This window comes from Oncorhynchus clarkii, chromosome 30, assembly GCF_045791955.1.
Source record: "Oncorhynchus clarkii lewisi isolate Uvic-CL-2024 chromosome 30, UVic_Ocla_1.0, whole genome shotgun sequence".
NCBI lineage: Eukaryota > Metazoa > Chordata > Actinopteri > Salmoniformes > Salmonidae > Oncorhynchus > Oncorhynchus clarkii.
The window spans coordinates 37,809,464-37,832,483 of NC_092176.1; the positions used below are offsets into that span (position 1 = coordinate 37,809,464).

Consider the following 23,020-nt stretch of genomic DNA (forward strand, 5'->3'; position numbering starts at 1 on the left):
CCAGCCGACGCTTGGCATTGGGCATGGTGATCTTAGGCTTCTGTGCGGCTGATCAGTCATGGAAATCCATTTCATGAAGCTCCAGACTAACAGTTATTGTGCTGACAATGCTTCCAGAGGCAGTTTGGAACTCAGTAGTGAGTGTTGCAACCGAGGACAGATGATCTTTACATGCTACACGCTTCAGCACTCGGCGGTTCAGTTCTGTGAACTTGTGTGGCCTACCACTTTGTGGCTGAGCTGTTGTTGCTCCTAGACATTTCCACTTCACAATAACAGCACTGACAGTTGACCGGGGCAGCTCTAGCAGGGCAGAAATTTAAAGAACTGAATTGTTGGAAAGGTGGCATCCTATGGCGGTGCCACGTTGAAAGTCACAGCTCTTCAGTAGAGCCATTTTACCGCCAATGTCTATGTGTGCTAGATTTATATATACCTGTCAGCAACTTGTGTTGCTGAAATAGCCGAATCCACTAATTTGAAGGGGTGACTATATACTTTTATGTAGTGTATGTACAGTTGAAGTCGGAAGTTTACATACACCTTAGCCAAATACATTTATACTCAGTTTTTCACAATTCCTGACATTTAATCCTAGTAATAATTCCCTGTTTTAGGTCAGTTAGGATCACCACTTTATTATAAGAATGTGAAATGTCAGAATAATAGTAGAGAGAATGATTTATATCATCTTTAATTTCTTTCATCACCTTCCCAGTGGGTCAGAAGTTTTCATACACTCAATTAGTATTTGGTAGCATTGCCTTATAATTGTTCAACTTGGGTCAAACGTTTCAGGTAGACTTTCACAAGCTTCCCACAATACATTGGGTGAATTTTGGCCCATTCCTCCTGACAGAGCTGGTGCAACTGAGTCAGGTAGGTAGGCATCCTTGCTCACACATGCTTTTTCAGTTCTGCCCACAAATGTTCTATGTTCAAATGTTGAGGTCAGGGCTTTGTGATGGCCAATACAATACCTTGACTTTGTTGTCCTTAAGCCATTTTGCCACAACTTTGAAAGTATGATTGGGGTCATTGTCCATTTGGAAGACCCATTTGCGACCTAGCTTTAACTTCCTGACTGATGTCTTGAGATGTTGCTTCAATATATCCACATAATTTTCCTTCCTCATGGTGCCATCTATTTTGTGAAGTGCACCAGTCCCTCCTGCAGCAAAGCACCCACACAACATGATGCTGCCACCCCGATGCTTCACGGTTGGGATGGTGTTCTTCGGCTTGCAAGCCTCCCCTTTTTTCTCCAAACATAATAATGGTCATTATGGCCAAACAGTTATTTTTTTGCTTCATCAGACCAGAGGACATTTCTCCAAAAAGTACGATCTTTGTCCACATGTGCAGTTGCAAACCATAGTCTGGCTTTTTTATTGCGGTTTTGGAGCAGTGGCTTCTTCCTTGCTGAGCGGACTTTCAGGTTATGTCGATATAGGACTCGTTTTTACTGTGGATATAGATACTTTTGTGCCGGTTTCCTCCAGCATCTTCACAAGGTCCTTTGCTGTTGTTCTGGGATTGATTTGCACTTTTCCACACCAAAGTACGTTAATCTCTAGGAGACAGAACGCATCTCCTTCCTGAGCGGTATGACGGCTGTGGGGTCCCATGGTGTTTATACTTGAGTACTATTGTTTGTACAGATGAACATGGTACGTTCAGGCTTTTGGAAGTTGCTTTCAAGGATGAACCAGACTTGTGGAGGTCTCCAATTTATTTTCTGAGGTCTTGGATGATTTCTTTTGATTTTTCCATGATGTCAAGCAAAGAGGCACTGAGTTTGAAGGTAAGCCTTGAAATACATCCACAGGTACACCTCCAATTGACTCAAATGATGCCAGTTAGCCTATCAGAAGCTTCTAAAGCCGTGACATAATTTTCTGGAATTTTCCAAGCTGTTTAAAGGCACAGTCAACTTAGTGTATGTAAACGTCTGACCCACTGAAATTGTGATACAATGAATTATAAGTGAAATAATTGTTGGAAAAATGACTTGTGTCATGCACAAAGTGGATGTCCTAACCGACTTGCCAAAACTATTGTTTGTTTACAAGAAATTTGTGGAGTGGTTGAAAAGCAAGTTTTAATGACTTCAACCTAAGTGTATCTAAACTTCTGACTTCAACTGTATGTACAGTATGTTTGTGTGTGTGTGTGTGTGTGTGTGTGTGTGTGTATGTGTGTGTGTGTGTGTGTGTGTGTGTGTGTGTGTGTGTGTGTGTGTGTGTGTGTGTGTGTATATATATATGTATGTCTTTCAGAGGGTTTGGGTTTAAAGCAGAAGTCAAATTTCAGTTGGACCTTGTGTGCAATTGACCAATAAAATTATCCTAATTTTAATATGTTCTTTCGCCAGAACATCAGCTTCTGTTAACATTAGTGTTGTGTGTGTAAAAAGGTTACACATATTACAGACAATCATCTCAACAAATGTTGCTCTGTAAGGGTAGGGGAGTGTGAGATTAGAGCAAATCAAATGTTATTGGTCACATACACATGGTTGGCAGATGTTATTGCAAGTGTAGCGAAAAATGCTTGTGCTTCTAGTTCCCGACAGTGCAGCAATATCTAACAAGTAATCTAACAATGTCACAACAACTACCTTTATACGCACAAATCTACGTAAAGGAATGGAATATTGACAGGGGGGTGTTTAGTTAACCTCCTGTATGAAAGCACAACATCGACATCAAAGCAATCATCTGGAGAGATAATCTCGTTTTTATAAATTTACATTTTATTCAGTTAAATTGTCATCAAAATACAATTAATAAGACGTAGCCTAATGAATCTCCTTTATCAATTAATTTTCTGTACAAATAATGACGACGGCGTTGACTCAAAATAAAATCTACCTGCAGAAGTAGGAATGAAATCATTGATTCATTTGACAGCATAATATCCCCTCTCCGCCCTCAACACTTGGTCATAACAGTCGGGGTCGGGGATGTGTGGCCTATTCCCACGCACCCCCGCCTCTCCTCCACCGCCCTTCTTGTGCCTCTGCCAAAATATGTGAAACGCAATCCTAGCTCTGGTCACAGAGAGCAGTTATTTTAAAACTTCAAACTCTGCCACCTCGATACGACCATGCGTAATGACGCTAAGATCCACGAACTCAACTGACAGATCTCTGCTTTAATTTGGGATCAAAACTAAAATGATCAACCGCCTCCTCGCTTGGAGTTCACGTTCGATCCACGTTCGGTAGTTTGCTGTCCTTTCTCCGCTTGCGCGTCTCCAATGTCTCTCCCGGTAGTTCTCCCCGGATCGTGTTGCTCTGTAACCAGGGTTCCGCTGGCCTCTCAGTTGGCAGACCCGACGTTCAGGATCCGGCCGCCCCGCTGCATATCTGCCTCTCGCATGCCTGGTTCTCAGTCGAGGCTGCTCCCAGCGCTGCTCCCCGGCCGCCCGCTGCTCTCCCTCGGATTACTGCAGCTGGTTCTCGGCTGCTCCATGGTCGCGCTCTCCTTCGGAGCTCTCTCCCTCAGTAGCTCTCCACCCATCCGAAACTCATGCCCTTTTTGGGCTGGGTCTTCAGTGAGTATAGTTGCATTCTAGGTTTGTTAACAACACCCACAGATAATGAATTAATAAGATGGCAGTATTTGAATGACTCTCCGTGTTCTTGGTCTATGATAGCTACTGTTATCAACAGGTAGTGTAGCAGTTCTGGAACTATTACGCAAATCACACTCTGGTTAGGGGGATTTAGCCAATCAAATCCACCAGAAACAGACATGATCGTGCTCTAGCCTGGTGTCGTATGTAGATGCTATTTTAGATTGTCCCGTAGTATAAGGCTACATGTGTGTTGACAGGTGACATTATTGTAGGGTGGTTTATGTTGGTAACCCCTGCAGTAGGATACCATGTGAGTGGTCCAGATTGTCAGAAATGACTTGGTAGAAATAAAGTTTCAATCCAAATCTGTCTCTTTATAAATCAGTCAGTCCAAATAAGGGCTGACTACTGTCCTATTGTCATGAATGTCAGTATCAGGGTCAAGGGCTATAGCCTAGTTGTTACTCACCAGTACCACTAGGCATTTCCTGGTCTGTGACTGTCTTCACCCCCCCAGGAAGCTAATCTCAAATCCCCACATTTTCTCAGAGAACATTGTGACTAATGTTTCTCTTGGAAAACACATTCTGATGTAGGACTACTTGTTCTGAACCAAACCCAGAGCTTTGGTATTTATTTATCCAGGGTGTCCATCTTGTTTGATGTCCTAAATTGTACCCTATTCCCTACATTGTGTAATCTTTCTGGACCCTGGTCAAAAGTAGTGCACTAAATAATAGGGAATTATGGTGTCATTGTGGGATGCAGCCCCTGGTCTTTCTCCATCTTGGTTTATATAATAGTGTAATAAAAGGCCAGATTGCTTGTTGAGCACCCCTTCCTGATGCCTGATACACATCTCCTCTCAGACACATCGATTCTAACCTGTTTATGAGGAGAAACCTTATCGCCTCACGACTCCTAAAATACTTTATAATGCTCTCCCTCTCTCTGCAACAGACTGATCTCAGGTCACCCATGCTTTAGTTTAGAGAAGACAGAGAATTGTAGCCTACAACAGAGTTTAGAGAAGACAGAGAATTGTAGCCTACAACAGAGTTTAGAGAAGACAGAGAATTGTAGCCTACAACAGAGTTTAGAGAAGACAGAGAATTGTAGCCTACAACAGAGTTTAGAGAAGACAGATTATTGTAGCCTACAACAGAGTTTAGAGAAGACAGACAATTGTAGCCTACAACAGAGTTTAGAGAAGACAGATAATTGTAGCCTACAACAGAGTTTAGAGAAGACAGATAATTGTAGCCTACAACAGAGTTTAGAGAAGACAGACAATTGTAGCCTACAACAGAGTTTAGAGAAGACAGACAATTGTAGTCTACAACAGAGTTTAGAGAAGACAGAGCTACAGTGTAAGGACCAGTTATAAGCATTTTACATAGGCCTAACTAGTAGTATGGATTCACTTGTTAAGAATCTATATAGGCCTTATAAAGGGTTCATTAAGCATTGAACATTGTTGTTCTTTTAAAATGGGACTGTGCATTGTACAATGACTTCTCTAACATCCCTAAGTCTTTAACCCAGAGGTTACATGCTTGTCTAGCTACCACTGCCACTCAGACTAAATGCAATGGTGACTGCCAGGCCTGCCAAACCCCAAAATAATGCCACTGTTTAGTCGTAATCTGTTCAGCCACTGTGACAGACTACTTCAGTAAGGCATATTAGGCTCTTTCACTTTCATCAGAAAATACTTCTGGAGGGAAACTGACATTTTGCAGATTCTACTGGTAGCAAACAGATTGAGCACAATTTGTGTTTGTTTTTTTGTTCCTCCCAAGAATGTGAAATGATTAAAGAGTATTCTGAGATATTGTACGGTTTTCCAACTGATCTATAGGGACTACTGTAGGGTTTTCACACTGCTCTATAGGGAGTACTGTAGGGTTTTCACAATGATCTATAGGGAGTACTGTAGGGTTTTCACACTGATCTATAGGGAGTACTGTAAGGTTTTCACACTGATCTATAGGGACTACTGTAGGGTTTTCACACTGATCTATAGGGACTACTGTAGGGTTTTCACACTGATCTATAGGGAGTACTGTAGGGTTTTCACACTGATCTATAGGGACTACTGAAGGGTTTTCACACTGATCTATAGGGACTACTGTAGGGTTTTCACACTGATCTATAGGGACTACTGTAGGGTTTTCACACTGATCTATAGGGAGTACTGTAGGGTTTTCCCATTGATCTATAGGGAGTACTGTAAGGTTTTCACACTGATCTATAGGGACTACTGTAGAGTTTTCACACTGATCTATAGGGACTACTGTAGGGTTTTCACACTGATCTATAGGGAGTACTGTAAGGTATTCCAACTGATCTATAGGGACTACTGTAGGGTTTTCACACTGATCTATAGGGAGTACTGTAGGGTTTTCACACTGATCTATAGGGAGTACTGTAAGGTATTCCAACTGATCTATAGGGAGTACTGTAAGGTATTCCAACTGATCTATAGGGAGTACTGTAAGGTTTTCCCACTGATCTATAGGGACTACTGTAGGGTTTTCACACTGATCTATAGGGAGTACTGTAAGGTATTCCAACTGATCTATAGGGACTACTGTAGGGTTTTCCCACTGATCTATAGGGAGTACTGTAAGGTATTCCAACTGATCTATAGGGACTACTGTAGGGTTTTCCCACTGATCTATAGGGAGTACTGTAAGGTATTCCAACTGATCTATAGGGAGTACTGTAAGGTATTCCAACTGATCTATAGGGAGTACTGTAGGGTTTTCACACTGATCTATAGGGAGTACTGTAAGGTATTCCAACTGATCTATAGGGAGTACTGTAAGGTATTCCAACTGATCTATAGGGAGTACTGTAGGGTTTTCACACTGATCTATAGGGAGTACTGTAGGGTTTTCACACTGATCTATAGGGACTACTTGTCACGTTCGTTGAATGGAGGAGACCAAGGCGCAGCGTGATATGAATACATCTTCTATTTATTAATGAAGACGAACACTAAACAAACTATACAAAATAACAAAACGACCGTGAAGCTAAATATAGTGCTGACACAGGCAACTAACACATAGACATAGACAATAACCCACGAAATACCCAAAGAAGATGGCTGCCTAAATATGGTTCCCAATCAGAGACAACGATACACACCTGCCTCTAATTGAGAACCAATCTAGGCAACCATAGACATATATAAACACCTAGATAGTAAACACCCCAAAAACCTACAAAACCCCTAGACAGTACAAAAACACATACATCACCCATGTCACACCCTGACCTAACCAAAATAATAAAGAAAACAAAGAATACTCAGGTCAGGGTGTGACAGTACTGTACGGTTTTCACACTGATCTATAGGGAGTACTGTAGGGTGGTGTATGCTTCTCTTGGTCTTTGTAGATGTCAAGTAGGCCAATGCACTACTACATTTTGTGAAAAGTGAGTAATATTGTGTGAAAAACATGGCAAATTCTCCTGTTTAAAGTTATTTTTTTAATGTGCACCAGCAAATCACTCCTCAGCCAACACAGCATACTGCCATGTTCCAGGAAATCTGTGTAAGGGAGTTATGGTCTGTTGAGTGACTCTGTAGTTATTGTTGGGAAGTGTGGTGCTGTAGCCTTCACAGGAAACTGAAGGAAGCAGGCACTCTCTGCTTTGGTTCATTATGTCAGAGTAAGTCAGAAAACATTCATTCAACTTTAGACAACATTCACACAACCTTTTGACAACATTCAGAAAACATTCATCCAACCTTAGACAACATTCACACAGCCTTCAGACAACTTTTTTAACCACATTCCAACAACCTTAAACAACATTCCCACAACCTTAGACAACATCCACACAAAATGTACACAACCTTATATTTGACAACATTCCCACAAGTCGATATTCACCTCAGCTGAACCTAAACAACCCTAATTGAAAACATACTTCACATGGACTTCAAGAATCTATAGGTGAAACTCTCTGAAATGGATATCATACCGTAACAATCCAATGACAAGCAGGGCAGCTCAGTCCACTGTTAGTGGTGAGACTCATATACGCTCAGCGGTGGCGCAGCGGTCTAAGGCACTGCATCTCTGTGTAAGCGGCGTCACTACAGTCCCTGGTTCGAATCCTGGCTGAATCACATCTGGCCGTGATTGGGAGTCCCGTAGGGCGGCGCACAATTGGCCCAGCGTCGTCCGGGTTAGGCCGTCTTTGTAAATAAGAATTTGTTCTGAACTGACTTGCCTAGTTAAATAAAATAATATATATGCAACATATTGAGTCAATTATCCACTGGATGAGGTGGGGAGACGAGAGGAGGGGAGAGGAGACGAGGACGCAGAGAGAGGCTTTGTCTCAAATGGTGTCCTATTCACTCTACTCCCATGAGCAGTGTAGTGCAATATGTAGGGGATAGGGCTCTGGTCAGTGTAGTGCACTATGTAGGGGATAGGGCTCTGGTCAATGTAGTGCGCTATGTAGGGGATGATGTGCAAACGGAGTAGGCACACCGGGAGATGCAAGATTCCATCCCCCAAAACCCACTGCAGCGGTGCTGTCACTAGATGCTAATTTATTACCAGTGGATTTAATCATGTGGATTGGCTTGACAAGAATCTGGTCAGAGTATTAGGAGGAGGAGAAGTTTCTCAGTTGGTCTTCTCTGGAGAGAGACTGTTTGTCAGTACTTGAATTAACAGGCCTGTTTCTGATGGTATTGGAAAGGACTTGGAATCATCTACTACCTACTAGAAGAGTAAGACCAAGTAAGATCATCAGGCTCACTGGGACTATAGAGATCATCCAGGCCTGTGTGCTTCTGTTTCCATGAAAGGTGTTTCCAGTCCCTGTGTCTATGAAAGGTGTTTCTAGTCCCTGTGTCTATGAAAGATGTTTCCAGTCCCTGTGTCTATGAAAGGTGTTTCTAGTCCCCTGTGTCTATGAAAGGTGTTTCTAGTCCCCTGGGTGTATGAAAGGTGTTTCCAGTCCCTGTGTCTATGAAAGGTGTTTCCAGTCCCTGTGTCTATGAAAGGTGTTTCTAGTCCCCTGTGTCTATGAAAGGTGTTTCCAGTCCCTGTGTCTATGAAAGGTGTTTCTAGTCCCTGTGTCTATGAAAGGTGTTTCCAGTCCCTGTGTCTATGAAAGGTGTTTCTAGTCCCTGTGTCTATGAAAGGTGTTTCCAGTCCCTGTGTCTAGGAAATGTGTTTCTAGTCCCCTGTGTCTATGAAAGGTGGTTCCAGTCCCCTGTGTGTATGAAAGGTGTTTCCAGTCCCTGTGTCTATGAAAGGTGTTTCTAGTCCCCTGGGTGTATGAAAGGTGTTTCCAGTCCCCTGTGTGTATGAAAGGTGTTTCTAGTCCCTGTGTCTATGAAAGGTGGTTCCAGTCCCCTGTGTGTATGAAAGGTGGTTCCAGTCCCTGTGTCTATGAAAGGTGTTTCTAGTCCCCTGGGTGTATGAAAGGTGTTTCCAGTCCCTGTGTCTATGAAAGGTGTTTCTAGTCCCCTGGGTGTATGAAAGGTGTTTCCAGTCCCTGTGTCCATGAAAGGTGTTTCTAGTCCCCTGGGTGTATGAAAGGTGTTTCCAGTCCCCTGTGTCTATGAAAGGTGTTTCTAGTCCCTGTGTCTATGAAAGGTGTTTCCAGTCCCTGTGTCTATGAAAGATGTTTCCAGTCCCTGTGTCTATGAAAGGTGTTTCTAGTCCCCTGTGTCTATGAAAGTTGTTTCTAGTCCCTGTGTATATGAAAGGTGTTTCCAGTCCCTGTGTCTATGAAAGGTGTTTCCAGTCCCTGTGTCTATGAAAGGTGTTTCCAGTCTGTCCCTGTGTCTATGAAAGGTGTTTCTAGTCCCCTGTGTCTATGAAAGGTGTTTCCAGTCCCTGTGTCTAGGAAAGGTGGTTCCAGTCCCTGTGTCGGTAGTGTCAGATAGTTCAGATAACTCTGGTTCTATGAGAGCCATATCAGAACCACAATGAAGGAGCTGGGGAGAACAGGAAGCACAAAGATTTAGAGCACACACATTGACACCAGAGGATAATTTGTTAGTCCCCACGAGGTCAAATGCTTTTTCTAGGGTGTTTAGGGTTAAGGCTAGAATTAGTTTTAGGATTAGAATTACGTTAAGAGTTAGGAGCTAGGGTTAGTTTTGGGGATAGGAACTAGGGTTAGGTTTAAGGTTAGGGTTTGTTTTAGGGTTAGGGTTAAGATCTAGGGGTTAGGTTTAAGGTTAGGGTTAGAAGCTAGGGTTAGGTTTTTGGGTTAAGGTTAGGGTTTAGGTTAGGATTAAGGTTAAGTTTAGGTTTTGGGTAAGAGTACGGGTTAAGGTTAGGGAAAATAGGATTTTGAATGGGACTGAATTGTGTGTCCTCACAAGGTTAGCTGTACAAGACTATGTGTGTGTGTGTGTGTGCGTGTGTGTGTGTTCATTAATGTGTGTGTGTGTTCATTAATGTTTGTGTGGTTGTGGGTGAGATTTATGTCTGTATGTCCGTGGTATACAGGATGTATTGCTGACTGGTGTCTGTATGTCCGTGGTATACAGGATGTATTGCTGACTGGTGTCTGTATGTCCGTGGTATACAGGATGTATTGCTGACTGGTGTCTGTATGTCCATGGTATACAGGATGTATTGTTGACTGGTGTCATGGTATACAGGATGTATTGCTGATTGGTGTCTGGGTTCTTCTTCTTGTTCTCCTCCAGGTGATCCTGTCAGGGATCGTTGGCCTCACAACATGGAGGAGACCCATGCTGCTGCTGGTAGGCCATACATCACAGACATTTACTATACAGTGCCTTGCGAAAGTATTCGGCCCCCTTGAACTTTGTGACCTTTTGTCACTTTTCAGGCTTCAAACATAAAGATATAAAACTGTATTTTTTTGTGAAGAATCAACAACAAGTGGGACACAATCATGAAGTGGAACGACATTTATTGGATATTTCAAACTTTTTTAACAAATCAAAAACTGAAAAATTGGGCGTGCAAAATTATTCAGCCCCTTTACTTTCAGTGCAGCAAACTCTCTCCAGAAGTTCAGTGAGGATCTCTGAATGATCCAATGTTGACCTAAATGACTAATGATGATAAATACAATCCACCTGTGTGTAATCAAGTCTCCGTATAAATGCACCTGCACTGTGATAGTCTCAGAGGTCCGTTAAAAGCGCAGAGAGCATCATGAAGAACAAGGAACACACCAGGCAGGTCCGAGATACTGTTGTGAAGAATTTTAAAGCCGGATTTGGATACAAAAAGATTTCCCAAGCTTTAAGCATCCCAAGGAGCACTGTGCAAGCGATAATATTGAAATGGAAGGAGTATCAGACCACTGCAAATCTACCAAGACCTGGCCGTCCCTCTAAACTTTCAGCTCATACAAGGAGAAGACTGATCAGAGATGCAGCCAAGAGGTCCATGATCACTCTGGATGAACTGCAGAGATCTACAGCTGAGGTGGGAGACTCTGTCCATAGGACAACAATCAGTCGTATATTGCACAAATCTGGCCTTTATGGAAGAGTGGCAAGAAGAAAGCCATTTCTTAAAGATATCCATAAAAAGTGTTGTTTAAAGTTTGCCACAAGCCACCTGGGAGACACACCAAACATGTGGAAGAAGGTGCTCTGGTCAGATGAAACCAAAATTGAACTTTTTGGCAACAATGCAAAACGTTATGTTTGGCGTAAAAGCAACACAGCTCATCACACTGAACACACCATCCCCACTGTCAAACATGGTGGTGGCAGCATCATGGTTTGGGCCTGCTTTTCTTCAGCAGGGACAGGGAAGATGGTTAAAATTGATGGGAAGATGGATGGAGCCAAATACAGGACCATTCTGGAAGAAAACCTGATGGAGTCTGCAAAAGACCTGAGACTGGGACGGAGATTTGTCTTCCAACAAGACAATGATCCAAAACATAAAGCAAAATGTACAATGGAATGGTTCAAAAATAAACATATCTAGGTGTTAGAATGGCCAAGTCAAAGTCCAGACCTGAATCCAATCGAGAATCTGTGGAAAGAACTGAAAACTGCTGTTCACAAGTGCTCTCCATCCAACCTCACTGAGCTCGAGCTGTTTTGCAAGGAGGAATGGGAAAAAATGTCAGTCTCTCGATGTGCAAAACTGATAGAGACATACCCCAAGCGACTTACAGCTGTAATCGCAGCAAAAGGTGGCGCTACAAAGTATTAACTTAAGGGGGCTGAATAATTGTGCATGCCCAATTTTTCAGTTTTTGATTTGTTAAAAAAGTTTGAAATATCCAATAAATGTCGTTCCACTTCATGATTGTGTCCCACTTGTTGTTGATTCTTCATAAAAAAATACAGTTTTATATCTTTATGTTTGAAGCCTGAAATGTGGCAAAAGGTCGCAAAGTTCAAGGGGGCCGAATACTTTCGCAAGGCACTGTATATATATATATATATGAGAGAACTGTACTGTATATATATATACATGAGGAGGTGTGGTATATGGCCAATATATCCCGGCTAAGGGTTGTTCTTAGGCACGACGCAACACGGAGTATATTGGTATATTGGCCATATACCACAAACCCCCGAGGTGCCTTATTGCTATTATAAACTGGTTACCAACGTCATTAGAGCAGTAAAAGTGTTTTGTCATACCCGTTGGTATACGGTCTGGTAGGGTTCAAACCACCACAGTTTAGAATTGTTTATGTTTACATGTTTACGACAACAAAGGATTGAACGTCTATATGAACTGAACAGTGAGAATGTTTCTACAAGCCTGCAGGAGGAAGGCTATATATGTCCAGGGATACCTCAGATACCTCAGAAACAGCCCTGTCAATAGACCATCATGTTCCTCTAGTTCAATTAATACAACCATTTTGCCTCTGTGTTTCCTGATTACGATCTACTGGTCGTCACGTCCTGAGAATGCCTTCCGTGTAGCCATAGAGGTTTGGTTTGGTCTATTCTGTGGTGCCATGAAAAACAGCTGGGACAAATCCTCAGTGAGCACAGCAATTATAGTGTTAAATCAGCCATGTCTGACAGGATGTAAGTGTTCAGAGGTTATACATTTTAGTGCCTTGCGCAAAGGGCACAGACAGATGTTTTAGCTAGGTAGCTCGGGATATGAACCAGCGATCTTACTGGCCCAACGCTCTTAAACCACTAGGCTACCTGCCGCCCATGCTTATCTCTAGATGCTAGAGGGGTTGCTAGACCGCTTGTGACTAAATGGCCACGCTAGAAACGACCAAATCGGCAGCAAAAATGTTGAGCATCTACAGTGAGCTGCAAAAGTATTGTGAGACATATTTGTTTTGTTTTGGCTCTGTACTCCAGCACTTTGGATTTCAAATGATACAATGACTCTGATATGGATGAAAATACCCTAAAATAAAAGCTGACAGTCTGTGTCATTTCAAATCCAACGTGCCGGAGTACAGAGCCAAAACAAAACACATGTGGCACTGTCCCAATGCTTTTGTAGCTCACTGAATTTGATCTTGAAGACATACTGTCCGTTTGCTTAGTTTAACTTCTCAGGAGCCACATTTCACTGGCAGGTTCATCATGTTTAGAATTGTTTACCAGTAGACTACACAGCAAATAAAGCATGTTATTATTCAGTATCTTGTTGCAGTTCCCATTGTTTTCTTGGATCAAAGCTCAAAGCCCAGTAAAAAAAATATTCTTGACACCTGCCTCACAAAGACCAGATGATTTTGTGTTTCAAAAACCCAAACTGGTCAAATGTCCTGTTCTCCTGAATCCTTAACACCTTGTAATCTGGTGTGTTTGATTTCTCGGTTTTAAAGCCAAGAAACTATTTTTTTAACCCAGGTTTTTCTCAACCCCTAACCCTAGTCTAGAGGCTCAGTGGTTCTCTGACCCCTGGTAGTTCCCTCCCCATACACTTATACATCACACTCTTCCTCTTCTTTGAGCCCCCCCCCCCCTCGTTATTCATGTTTTGTCTGATATTTTGTTTTTCTTTTATCTATAATTCTAAAGTGACTGGGTCTGTGAAAAGCACTATACACCCCTTGACTTTTTCCACATTTTGTTACAGTCTGAATTTATAATGGATTCAATTTAGATTTTTGTTGGGTCACTGGCCTACACACACTACCTCGTAATGCCAAAGTGGAATTATGTTTTTCAAAATTTTTGCCAATTAATTAAAAATGAAAAGCTGAAATGTCTTGAGTCAATAAGTATTCGACCTCTTAAAAGTTCAGGAGTAAACATTTGCTTAGACACATTACACATTGCATGGACTCACTCTGTGTGCAATAATAGCGTTTAACATGATTTTTGAATGACAGCCTCATCTCTGTACCCCACACATACAATTATCTGTAAGGTCACTCAGTTGAGCAGTGAATTTCAAACACAGATTCAACCACAATGACCAGGGTGGTTTTCCAATGACTCGCAAAGAAGGGCACCTATTGGTAGATGGGTAAACATTTAAAAAGCAGACCTTAAACATCTCTTTGAGCATGGTGAAGTTGTTCATTTAATTTTGGATGGTGTATCAATACACCCAGTCACTACAAAGATACAGGTGTCCTTCCTAACTCAGTTGTAGGAGAGGAAGGGAACCGCTCAGGGATTTCATCATTAGGCCAATGGTGATTTTAAAACGGTTACAGAGTTTTAACGGCTGTGCTAGGAGAAAACAGAGGATGGATCAACAACATTGTAGTTACTCCACAATACTAACCTACACTGTAATTGACAGAGTGAAAAGAAGGAAGCCTGTACAGAATACAAATATTACAAAACATGCATCCTGTTTGCAACAAGGCACTAAAGTAAAACTGAAAAAAAATGTTCAAGCATAGTGGTGGCTGCATCATGTTATGGGTATGCTTGTAATCGTTAAGGACTGGGGAGTTTCTCAGGATACAACATAAATGGAATGGAGCTAAGAACCGCCAAAATCCAAGCTGAAAACCTGATTCAGTCTGCTTTCCACCAGACACTGGGAGATGAATTCACCTTTCAGCAGGACAATAACCTAAAACCAAATCTACACTGGAGTTGCTTACCAAGAAGACAGTGAATGAGTGGCCGAGTTACAGTTTTGACTTAAGTCTGCTTGAAATTCTATGGCAAGGCCTGAAAATATTTGTCTAGCAATAATAAACAACCAATTTTGACAGAGCTTGAAGAATTTAGAAAAGAATAATGGCCAAATGTTGCACAATCCAGCTTTAATCGCTGCCAACGGGGATTCTACTAAGTACTGACTCAGGGGTGTGAATACTTATGTAAAGGATGTTTCATTTTTGTTTCATTTTCAATAAGTTTGTAAATATGTCTAAAAGCATGTTTTTACTTTGTCATTTTATTTTATTTTATTTACCTTTATTTAACTAGGCAAGTCAGTTAAGAACAAATTCTTATTTGTGGGGTACTGTGTGTAGATTGGTGAGAATTACTTTTTTTTTTATCAACAACAACATGTGGTGTAAGTCAAGGGGTTTGAATACTTTCTGAATGCACAGTAAGTTCCATGTAATATTATTATTATAATAATTATAATTATTATCCACAGGGGGTACTTGAGAAGACTCATGAGACCATAGACCTACTGGTAAAATGTGACCGACCGGCTCGACTCGGTCTTATGTAGCAACATTTGAAATTGTGTTTTTTCATTGGATAAAAGTAGAGACCCAAAGCTAGAAAATGGTATATCATATATTACAGTTGAGGAAAAATGGGAAAGTTATTCTGCTTTGAAAGTTGATAAAAATGCCCTTTGAATATTTGGGTACACCTACTGGAGAGCTCTTCTTTGTCTACACCCATTCAGCTTTGTTCACACCCTCTTAAGCTTTAGCCCCACCCATCTCTTTAAGGATTCACATGTGAGGCCATCTACTAAACAACCAAAGAGTTCAAGACTAAAGGCTGGTATATACTACAGGTGTGTTTGTAAATTCAATCTGGAGTGCCAGAGTGTGTTCTGGGCGTTCGTAAACTCAGAGTGTTGTCAGATTGTCCCTTAGTAAATTCAGAGCCATTTGCTCTCGAAGCGTTCAGAGCCACACTGGACACTCTGGCCCAGGAGTAGGGTTGATCCGAACGTTCTGACCTAACAAACGCAGTCAAGCACCCAAGCTAACTGGCTAACATTGGCTAGCTACTTCCAGACACAAATGAGAGAACACCCCACTCTGAACATTTTACTCACCCTAGCAGAGCTGGCTAGGCTGTTTTCATGTTATCCAGAGTGTTGTTGGTAACTGCAACTATGCTGCTGGCAATAATTTAATTACGCTTTTTGCCAATGTTTACTGACATCAGCCATATTCAACAGGTGTTGAGCGTTCATAAATGTGTTAGTTATTCTGCGCTCTGGCACACTCAGACGAGAGTGCTCTGAAATCAGAGTAGATAGCCAGAGCGAATTTACCAGCTACGTCTATCGACAGTTGTCGCAGTGACATCATGAACATTCTATTGAAATGGCTACTTGCATAGTGGAGTCTTTTGTTAACACATGTAGCTAGCTCGCTAAACGATGAACCGTAATCCCAGCTCATGATGTTACTACTCTGCATGAATCAGCAGGTAGCTAACCAACCAGGTTCAATGTTAGCTAGCCAATGTTAGACAATAACTAGCAAAGCAGATACAAATAATATTACTATGCAGATCATACACGTAACGTTAGCTAGTGAGCCTGTCAGCGAACGTTAGCTAGCTCGCTAACAATACACTTTAACTTGAAATAAAAATTACTTTCTGACAAAATTAGAAATGTGTAATATCTGAAAATGTACCTAGCTAGACTTGCTTACCCGTATACATGGATGAACGCTTCACCCTCTCTGTCACGGATGCCATGGTTGCCCTTAGTTTGAAGATGTAATCCGTAGACAGGTGTGTTCTCCATCTCCTTAGCTATCATACTCTAATTCCACTGATTTCAAAACTCGGTCCTCCAGAAAGTGGAGAGCAACACTTACGCAGTTCTACTACGTGATATCCTTCAACAAAGCAGCGTTAGAAAGGATTACCTACACATACTGACCAGCTCTTATTATAGACAGAAGCATGCTACATGGAAGACCAATCCGAACTCATCTCTCGGCATGTCCTCATTATCTCAGCCAATCATGGCTAGCGGGAAGGTTCCTGTCTTTTTCTGTGGCTAAACCAACTAGGCATGTAATTTAACACTTGTATTCATATTTACAGATGGCATACGAGTTTGTAATTAAGGCACATGCAAGTTCACATGTTCCAGAAGGCATTTCTGCCCAAAAATGCATTTTGATAAAAAAAAAAAAAGTTAACATTCAATTGGCTCCTCTGTGAAGTAATGATTCCTATTTTCAAATACGCATGAGGGGGTACTTCAAGGTTAGTCTGGGGCAGAGCAAAATTCAGTTGGTGGTACAGTAACCGAAAAAGGTTGTGAACCACTGCTCTATCTGACCTAAAGGTAATGATGTGAAAGATCAAATTATCTTAGTCTGTGTTCTGGAGGTTGTGGATCAAGCTCTCTGCCCTCCTGGCCAAACAACGCTCGATGGCACTATATCTCTGACCACATGGAGATTCATTCAGCACTGCGTTTACTGGATATCTGAGGATGATTGACTTGTATTTTTAAAGTGTTTTTTCTCCTTTTTCTCCTTTACTAGTGTACTGTATTTGTTATAAAGACACCATCATAGACAGACAGACTGTATTTGTTATAAATGTGGAATCTGACTCCCTTCACATTAAGCCTACCACAGAATGCTGTCAGTGAATACTAGCATGTTGCCAATCCAGTTATCGTCACCGTATATCAAAAGCAACAGATCTGCTAAACAACAGATAACATCAAGAATGTATCTTTACAGAGCTAGTACTTGGAGAAGGAGGGTCTTATTAGTGTAACGAGGGTGTTAGTTTTAGTCTGTTCTACTTGTGACGTGTCAGCCTCCTGCTCTGCTTCGTTCATGTTTTCAAAACGTGACTTCAGGAAACTGGGAGAGTAAGTGTTCAGTTGGAACTGGGGACTGGGCGCTTGCCTAAGGGTCAAATCTGGAGTCGCGCTGTCTATCCTGCACGCTGTGTCGGCATGTGTGTGTGTGTGTGTGTGTGTGTGTGTGTGTGTGTGTGTGTGTGTGTGTGTGTGTGTGTGTGTGTGTGTGCGTGATAAACTGGAAAGAGGAAGTGGTAGAGCCAGATTTAACCCCATGGTGGTGGTTTTGTGTCAACCTCAAATGATTGATGGAGACAGTAAAGAGAGAGAGAGAGGGGGGAAGGCTATCGGCACACTGCCAATAATTGAGCTGCAGTTCCTAACCTCCTGCCTTAATATATGTCCATATTAGAGACACATATTTCCCTCAGATTACACAGACCCACAAATAATTCAAAAACAAATCCAATTTTGATAAACTATTGGGTGAAATACCACAGTATGCCATCACAATAGCAAGATGTGGGACCTTTTCGGGCCTCCCGAGTGGTGCGGCGGTCTAAGGCACTGCATCGGAGTGCTTGAGGCATCACTACAGACCCGGGTTCGATCCCAGTCTCATATTGTGGCGCGTAATTGGCCAAGGGGTCAGGGGAGGATTTGTCAGGGGGCTTTACTTGGCTCATCATGCTCCAGCGACTCCTTGTGGCTGGCCGGGTAACTGCAGGCTGACTTTGGTCATCAGTTTCCTCTGACACATTGGTTAAGCGGGCGGGTGTTAAGAAGCGTGGCGGGTCATATGTTTCAGAGCACGCATGACTCGACATTTGTCTCCGTTGGGGAGTTGCAGCGATGAGACAAGATCAAAAAGGGGATTAAATATTTGTTGCCACAAGAAAACCGTTGTAAAAACCGTTGTAAATTATTTTCCCTTTTGTACTTTAGCTATTGTCACGACTTCTGCCGAAGTTGGTTCCTCTCCTTGTTCGGGCGGCGTTCGGCGGTGGGCTTCGCCGGTCTTCTAGCCATCATCGATCCCCAACTTTTCATTTTCCATTTGTTTTGTCTTGTCTTCCCACACACCTGGTTTCATATTGTATTTAACCCTCTGTCCCCCCCATGTCCTTGTCCAGAATTGTTTATTGTAAGTGCATTTGCACGTTTATCTGGTGTGCGACGGGTTTTGTACCCATTGATTGTTTTGTTCTGATTCTGAGAGAGAGAGAGAGAGAGAGAGAGAGAGAGAGAGAGAGAGAGAGAGAGAGAGAGAGAGAGAGAGAGAGAGAGAGAGAGAGAGAGAGAGAGAGAGAGAGAGAGAGAGAGAGAGAGAGAGAGAGAGAGAGAGAGAGAGAGAGAGAGAGAGAGAGAGAGAGAGAGAGAGAGAGAGAGAGAGAGAGAGAGAGAGGGGGGTCCGGAGGGGGAAAGGGATGAAATTGAGAAGGGTGTTATTTACTAAACAAGGGTTAGAGTTGATGATAAACTGATGCTTGGTCCATTGTTCTGTTTGGCAGGACCTCCGTTGAACATTGGTGTGATTGTGTTAAAGGGCGTCACATTTTAGATTCCTCATTTTGAGTGTGAGAGTGTGTTTATTCAAATGTCAGTTTGTTTGTTTATGTTGGTGTCTGCCTCTGTTATGTGGAATTCCACAGACAATTAGTCTAAAAGAGAGAGAGAGAGAGAGAGAGAGAGAGAGAGAGGTGACACCGACTGAGTTAGGACAATGTTTGACTGTATCCTCCCAGTCAGGAAGAGGCCATAGAACCACACCTCGTACCCGAGTGATTTCCATGGCCGCTGTCTAGAGAGCAAGGGACAGACACAGAGAGACAGACAGAGAGACATAAAGACACCATCATAGACAGACAGACAGGTCACCATGCGTTCCCCAGCTTCAACGTAGCCCCACTATAGAGACACAGAGACAGACAGGGAAACTGACCAAGAGAGACACGAAGGGACAGTCATAGACAGAGAGACAGGTTACCATGCGTCCCAGTCTCGGTTCCACTATAAATACCCCTCTGCCTCACTGTGACACGGGGGGAGGTATCCTGCTGTAATACAGCCCCAGGACAGACCCAACACCCCAACCCCCTCAGCTATACACCCCACTGCTACAGCCTCCCTAATGCCAGGCAACTGCCAGGCAACCGTCAGGCTACCGCCATGCAACCGCCAGGCAACCGACAGGCTGATCCCACCACTCCCACCTACTCTTTCTTAGCTGAGGTCATCGGTCAACTGTCACATGACACCCCCGTTCCTCTTCCTGATTATGAGACACACAGAGTCAGAGAGAGTCAAAGACTGTTGTTTTATGGTTGTTCTGCTTTTGAAATAGGGGTTAGAAGAAAGGGTTTGTTTTGTTGCTTGAGGCACGGTAAAAATAGTCACCTGATCTATTCCGAGCACCACTATTTTGGGTAAGGTTCGGAAAGGTCCCATTTTAATATTGGCATGGTCTTGGAGGTGCTGAATCACGTCCAGTCGTCCATTATAAACCAACAACCAGGTCATTTGTAGCTCAGTTGGTAGGGCATGGCGCTTGTCGTGCCAAGGGAGTGGGTTTGATTCCCAGGACTTGTAAAATGTAAGTCGCTTTGGATAAAAACATCTGCTAAATGGTACATACAGGGCATTCAGAAAGTGTTACGTTAAAGCCTTGTTATAAAATGGATTAAATAGTCCCCCCCCCCCCTCATCAATCTGCACACAATACCCCATAATGACCAAACAGTTTTTTAGACATTTTTGCAAATTTTTAAAAATGTAAAAAATGAAATATCACATTGACATAAGTATTCAGACCCTTTACTCAGTACTTTGTTGAAGCACCTTTAGCAGCAATTACAGCCTTGAGTCGTCTTGGGTACGACACTACAAGCTTGGCACACCTGTATTTGGGGAGTTTCTCCCATTCTTCTCTCCAGAGATGTTAGATTGGGTTCAAGTCCGGGCTCTGGCTGGGCCACTCAAGGACATTCAGAGACTTGTCCCAAAGCCACTCCTGTGTTGTCTTGGCTGTATGCTTTGGGTCGTTGTCCCGGTGGAAGGTGAATCTTCGCCCCCAGTCTGAGGTCCTGAGCGCTCTGGAGCAGGTTTTCATCAAGGATCTCTCTGTACTTTGCTCTGTTCATCTTTGCCTTAATCCTGACTAGTCTCCCAGTCCCAGCTGCTGAAAAACATCCCCACGGCATGATGCCTGCCGCCAGCACCATGCTTCACTGTAGGGATGGTTCCAGGTTTCTTCCAGACGTGACGCTTGGCATTCAGGCCAAAGAGTTCAATCTTGGTTTCATCAGACCAGATAATCTTGTTTCTCCATGGTCTAAGAGTCTTTAGGTGCCTTTTGGCAAACTCCAAGAGGGCTGTCATGTGCCTTTTACTGAGGAGTGGCTTCCATCTGGCCACTCTGCCATAAATGCCTGATTGGTGGAGTGCTGCAGAGATGGTTGTCCTTCTGGAAGGTTCTCCCATCTCCACAGAGGAACTCTGGAGCTCTGTCAGAGTGACCATCGGGTTCTTGGTCACCTCCCTGACCAAGGCCCTTCTCCATCGACTGCTCGGTTTGGCCAGCTCTAGGAAGAGTATTGTGGTTCCAAACTTCTTCCATTTAAGAATGATGGAGGCCACTGTGTTCTTGGGGACATTCAATACTGCAGAAATGTTTTGGTACCCTTCCCCAGATCTGTGCCTCGACACAATCCTGTCTCAAGAGCTCTACAGACAATTCCTTCAACCTCATGGCTTGGTATTTGCTCTGACATGCACTGTCAACTGTGGGACCTTATATAGACAGGTGTGTGCCTTTCCAAATCATGTCCAATCAATTGCATTTACCAGAGGTGGACTCCAATCAAGTTGTAGAAACATCTCAAGGATGATCAATGGAAACAGGATGCACTTGAGCTCAATTTCAAGTCTCATTTGAAAGGGTCTGAAAACGTATGTAAACAAGGTATTTCTGTTTTTTAATTTGAATACATTTGCAAAAATGTTTTTGCTTTGTCACTATGGGGTATTGTGATGTCACTATGGGGTATTGTGATGTCACTATGGGGTATTGTGATGTCACTTTGGGGTATAGTGCGTAGATTGCTGAGTTTTTATTTTTTATTTAATGTATTTTAGAATAAGGCTGTAACGTAACAAAATGTGGAAAAACTCTTCTGGAAAAACTCTTCTTTCAACCAACAGGCAGAATTACAGTGCTTATAGTCATAAACAGCTGTGTCTCATTTTCCTTCCCACTCTTTATCCCACTCTAATGTGGTTTAGGTAATGGGGGTGTGGTTTAGGTAATGGGGGTGTGGTTTAGGTAATGGGGGTGTGGTTTAGGTAATGGAAGTGTGGTTTAGGTAATGGAAGTGTGGTTTAGGTAATGGAAGTGTAGTTTAGGTAATGGGGGTGTGGTTTAGGTAATGGAAGTGTGGTTTAGGTAATGGGGGTGTGGTTTAGGTAATGGGGGTGTGGTTTCGGTAATGGAGGTGTGGTTTAGATAATGGAGGTGTCGTTTAGGTAATGGTAGTGTAGTTTAGGTAATGGGGGTGTGGTTTAGGTAATGGGGTGTGGTTTAGGTAATGGGGGTGTGGTTTGGGTAAAGAGGGTGTAGTTTAGGTAATGGGGGTGTGGTTTAAGTAATGAGAGTGTGGTTTAGGTAATGGAAGTGTGGTTTAGGTAATGGAAGTGTGGTTTAGGGAATGGGAGTGTGGTTTAGGTAATGAGGGTGTGGTTTAGGTAATGAAGGTTTGGTTTTGAATGTGACTGTTTCTGTGTGACAGTGTTATTGGGCTGTGGGATTTGGCAAATAAAAATGTCAACATCTTCCTCTCCCTCTCCCTCCTTCCCCTCTCCCTATTTCCCTTTTTCCTCCTCCCGATCCTCCCCCCTCCCTATTTCCCCTCTCTCTCCTCCCCCCTCTCCCTCCTCTCTCTCCTCCCCCTCTCCCTCCTCTCTCTACTCCCCCCTCTCCCTCCTCTCTCTCCTCCCCCTTTCCCTCCTCTGTCTCCTCCCCCCTCTCCCTCCTCTCTCTACTCCCCCCTCTCCCTCCTCTCTCTACTGCCCCCTCACTATTTCCCCTCTCTCTCCTCCCCCTCTCCCCCCTCCTCTCTCTACTCCCCCCTCTCCCTATTCTCTCTCCTCCCCTTTCCCTCCTCTCTTCCCTCCTCCTCTCCCTCCTCTCTCTCCTCCCCCTCCTCTCTCTCCTCCTTCTCTCCCTCCTCTCTTTCCTCCCCCTCCTCTCTCTCCTCCCCCTCTCCCTCCTCTCTCTATTCCCCCTCTCGATCCTCTCTCTCCTCCCCCTCTCCCTCCTCTCTCTCCTCCTCCGCTCCCTCCTCTCTCTACTCCCCCTTCTCCCTCCTCTCTCTCCTACCCCTCTCCCTCCTCTCTCTACTCCCCCCTCTCCCTCCTCCCCCTCTCCCTCCTCTCTCTCCTCCCCCATCTCCCTCCTCCCCCTCTCTCCTCCCCCTCTCCCTCCTCTCTCTACTCCCCCCTCTCCCTCCTCTCCCCCCCCT

The 23,020-nt window shown here is 43.3% G+C and overlaps 1 protein-coding gene across 1 annotated transcript in view; it reads left to right on the forward strand.

Moving 5' to 3' along the window:
• Nucleotides 1-2,836: 2,836 nt before the first annotated feature.
• LOC139390109 (endosomal transmembrane epsin interactor 1-like) overlaps nucleotides 2,837-23,020 on the forward strand; it is a 56,974-nt gene continuing 36,790 nt past the window's right edge. Inside the window, exons 1-2 of the mRNA XM_071137266.1 lie at nucleotides 2,837-3,558; nucleotides 10,286-10,342. Coding sequence (XP_070993367.1) covers nucleotides 3,262-3,558; nucleotides 10,286-10,342 — 354 coding nt within the window. The 5' untranslated portion in view covers nucleotides 2,837-3,261. The remainder of the gene's footprint in view (nucleotides 3,559-10,285; nucleotides 10,343-23,020) is intronic.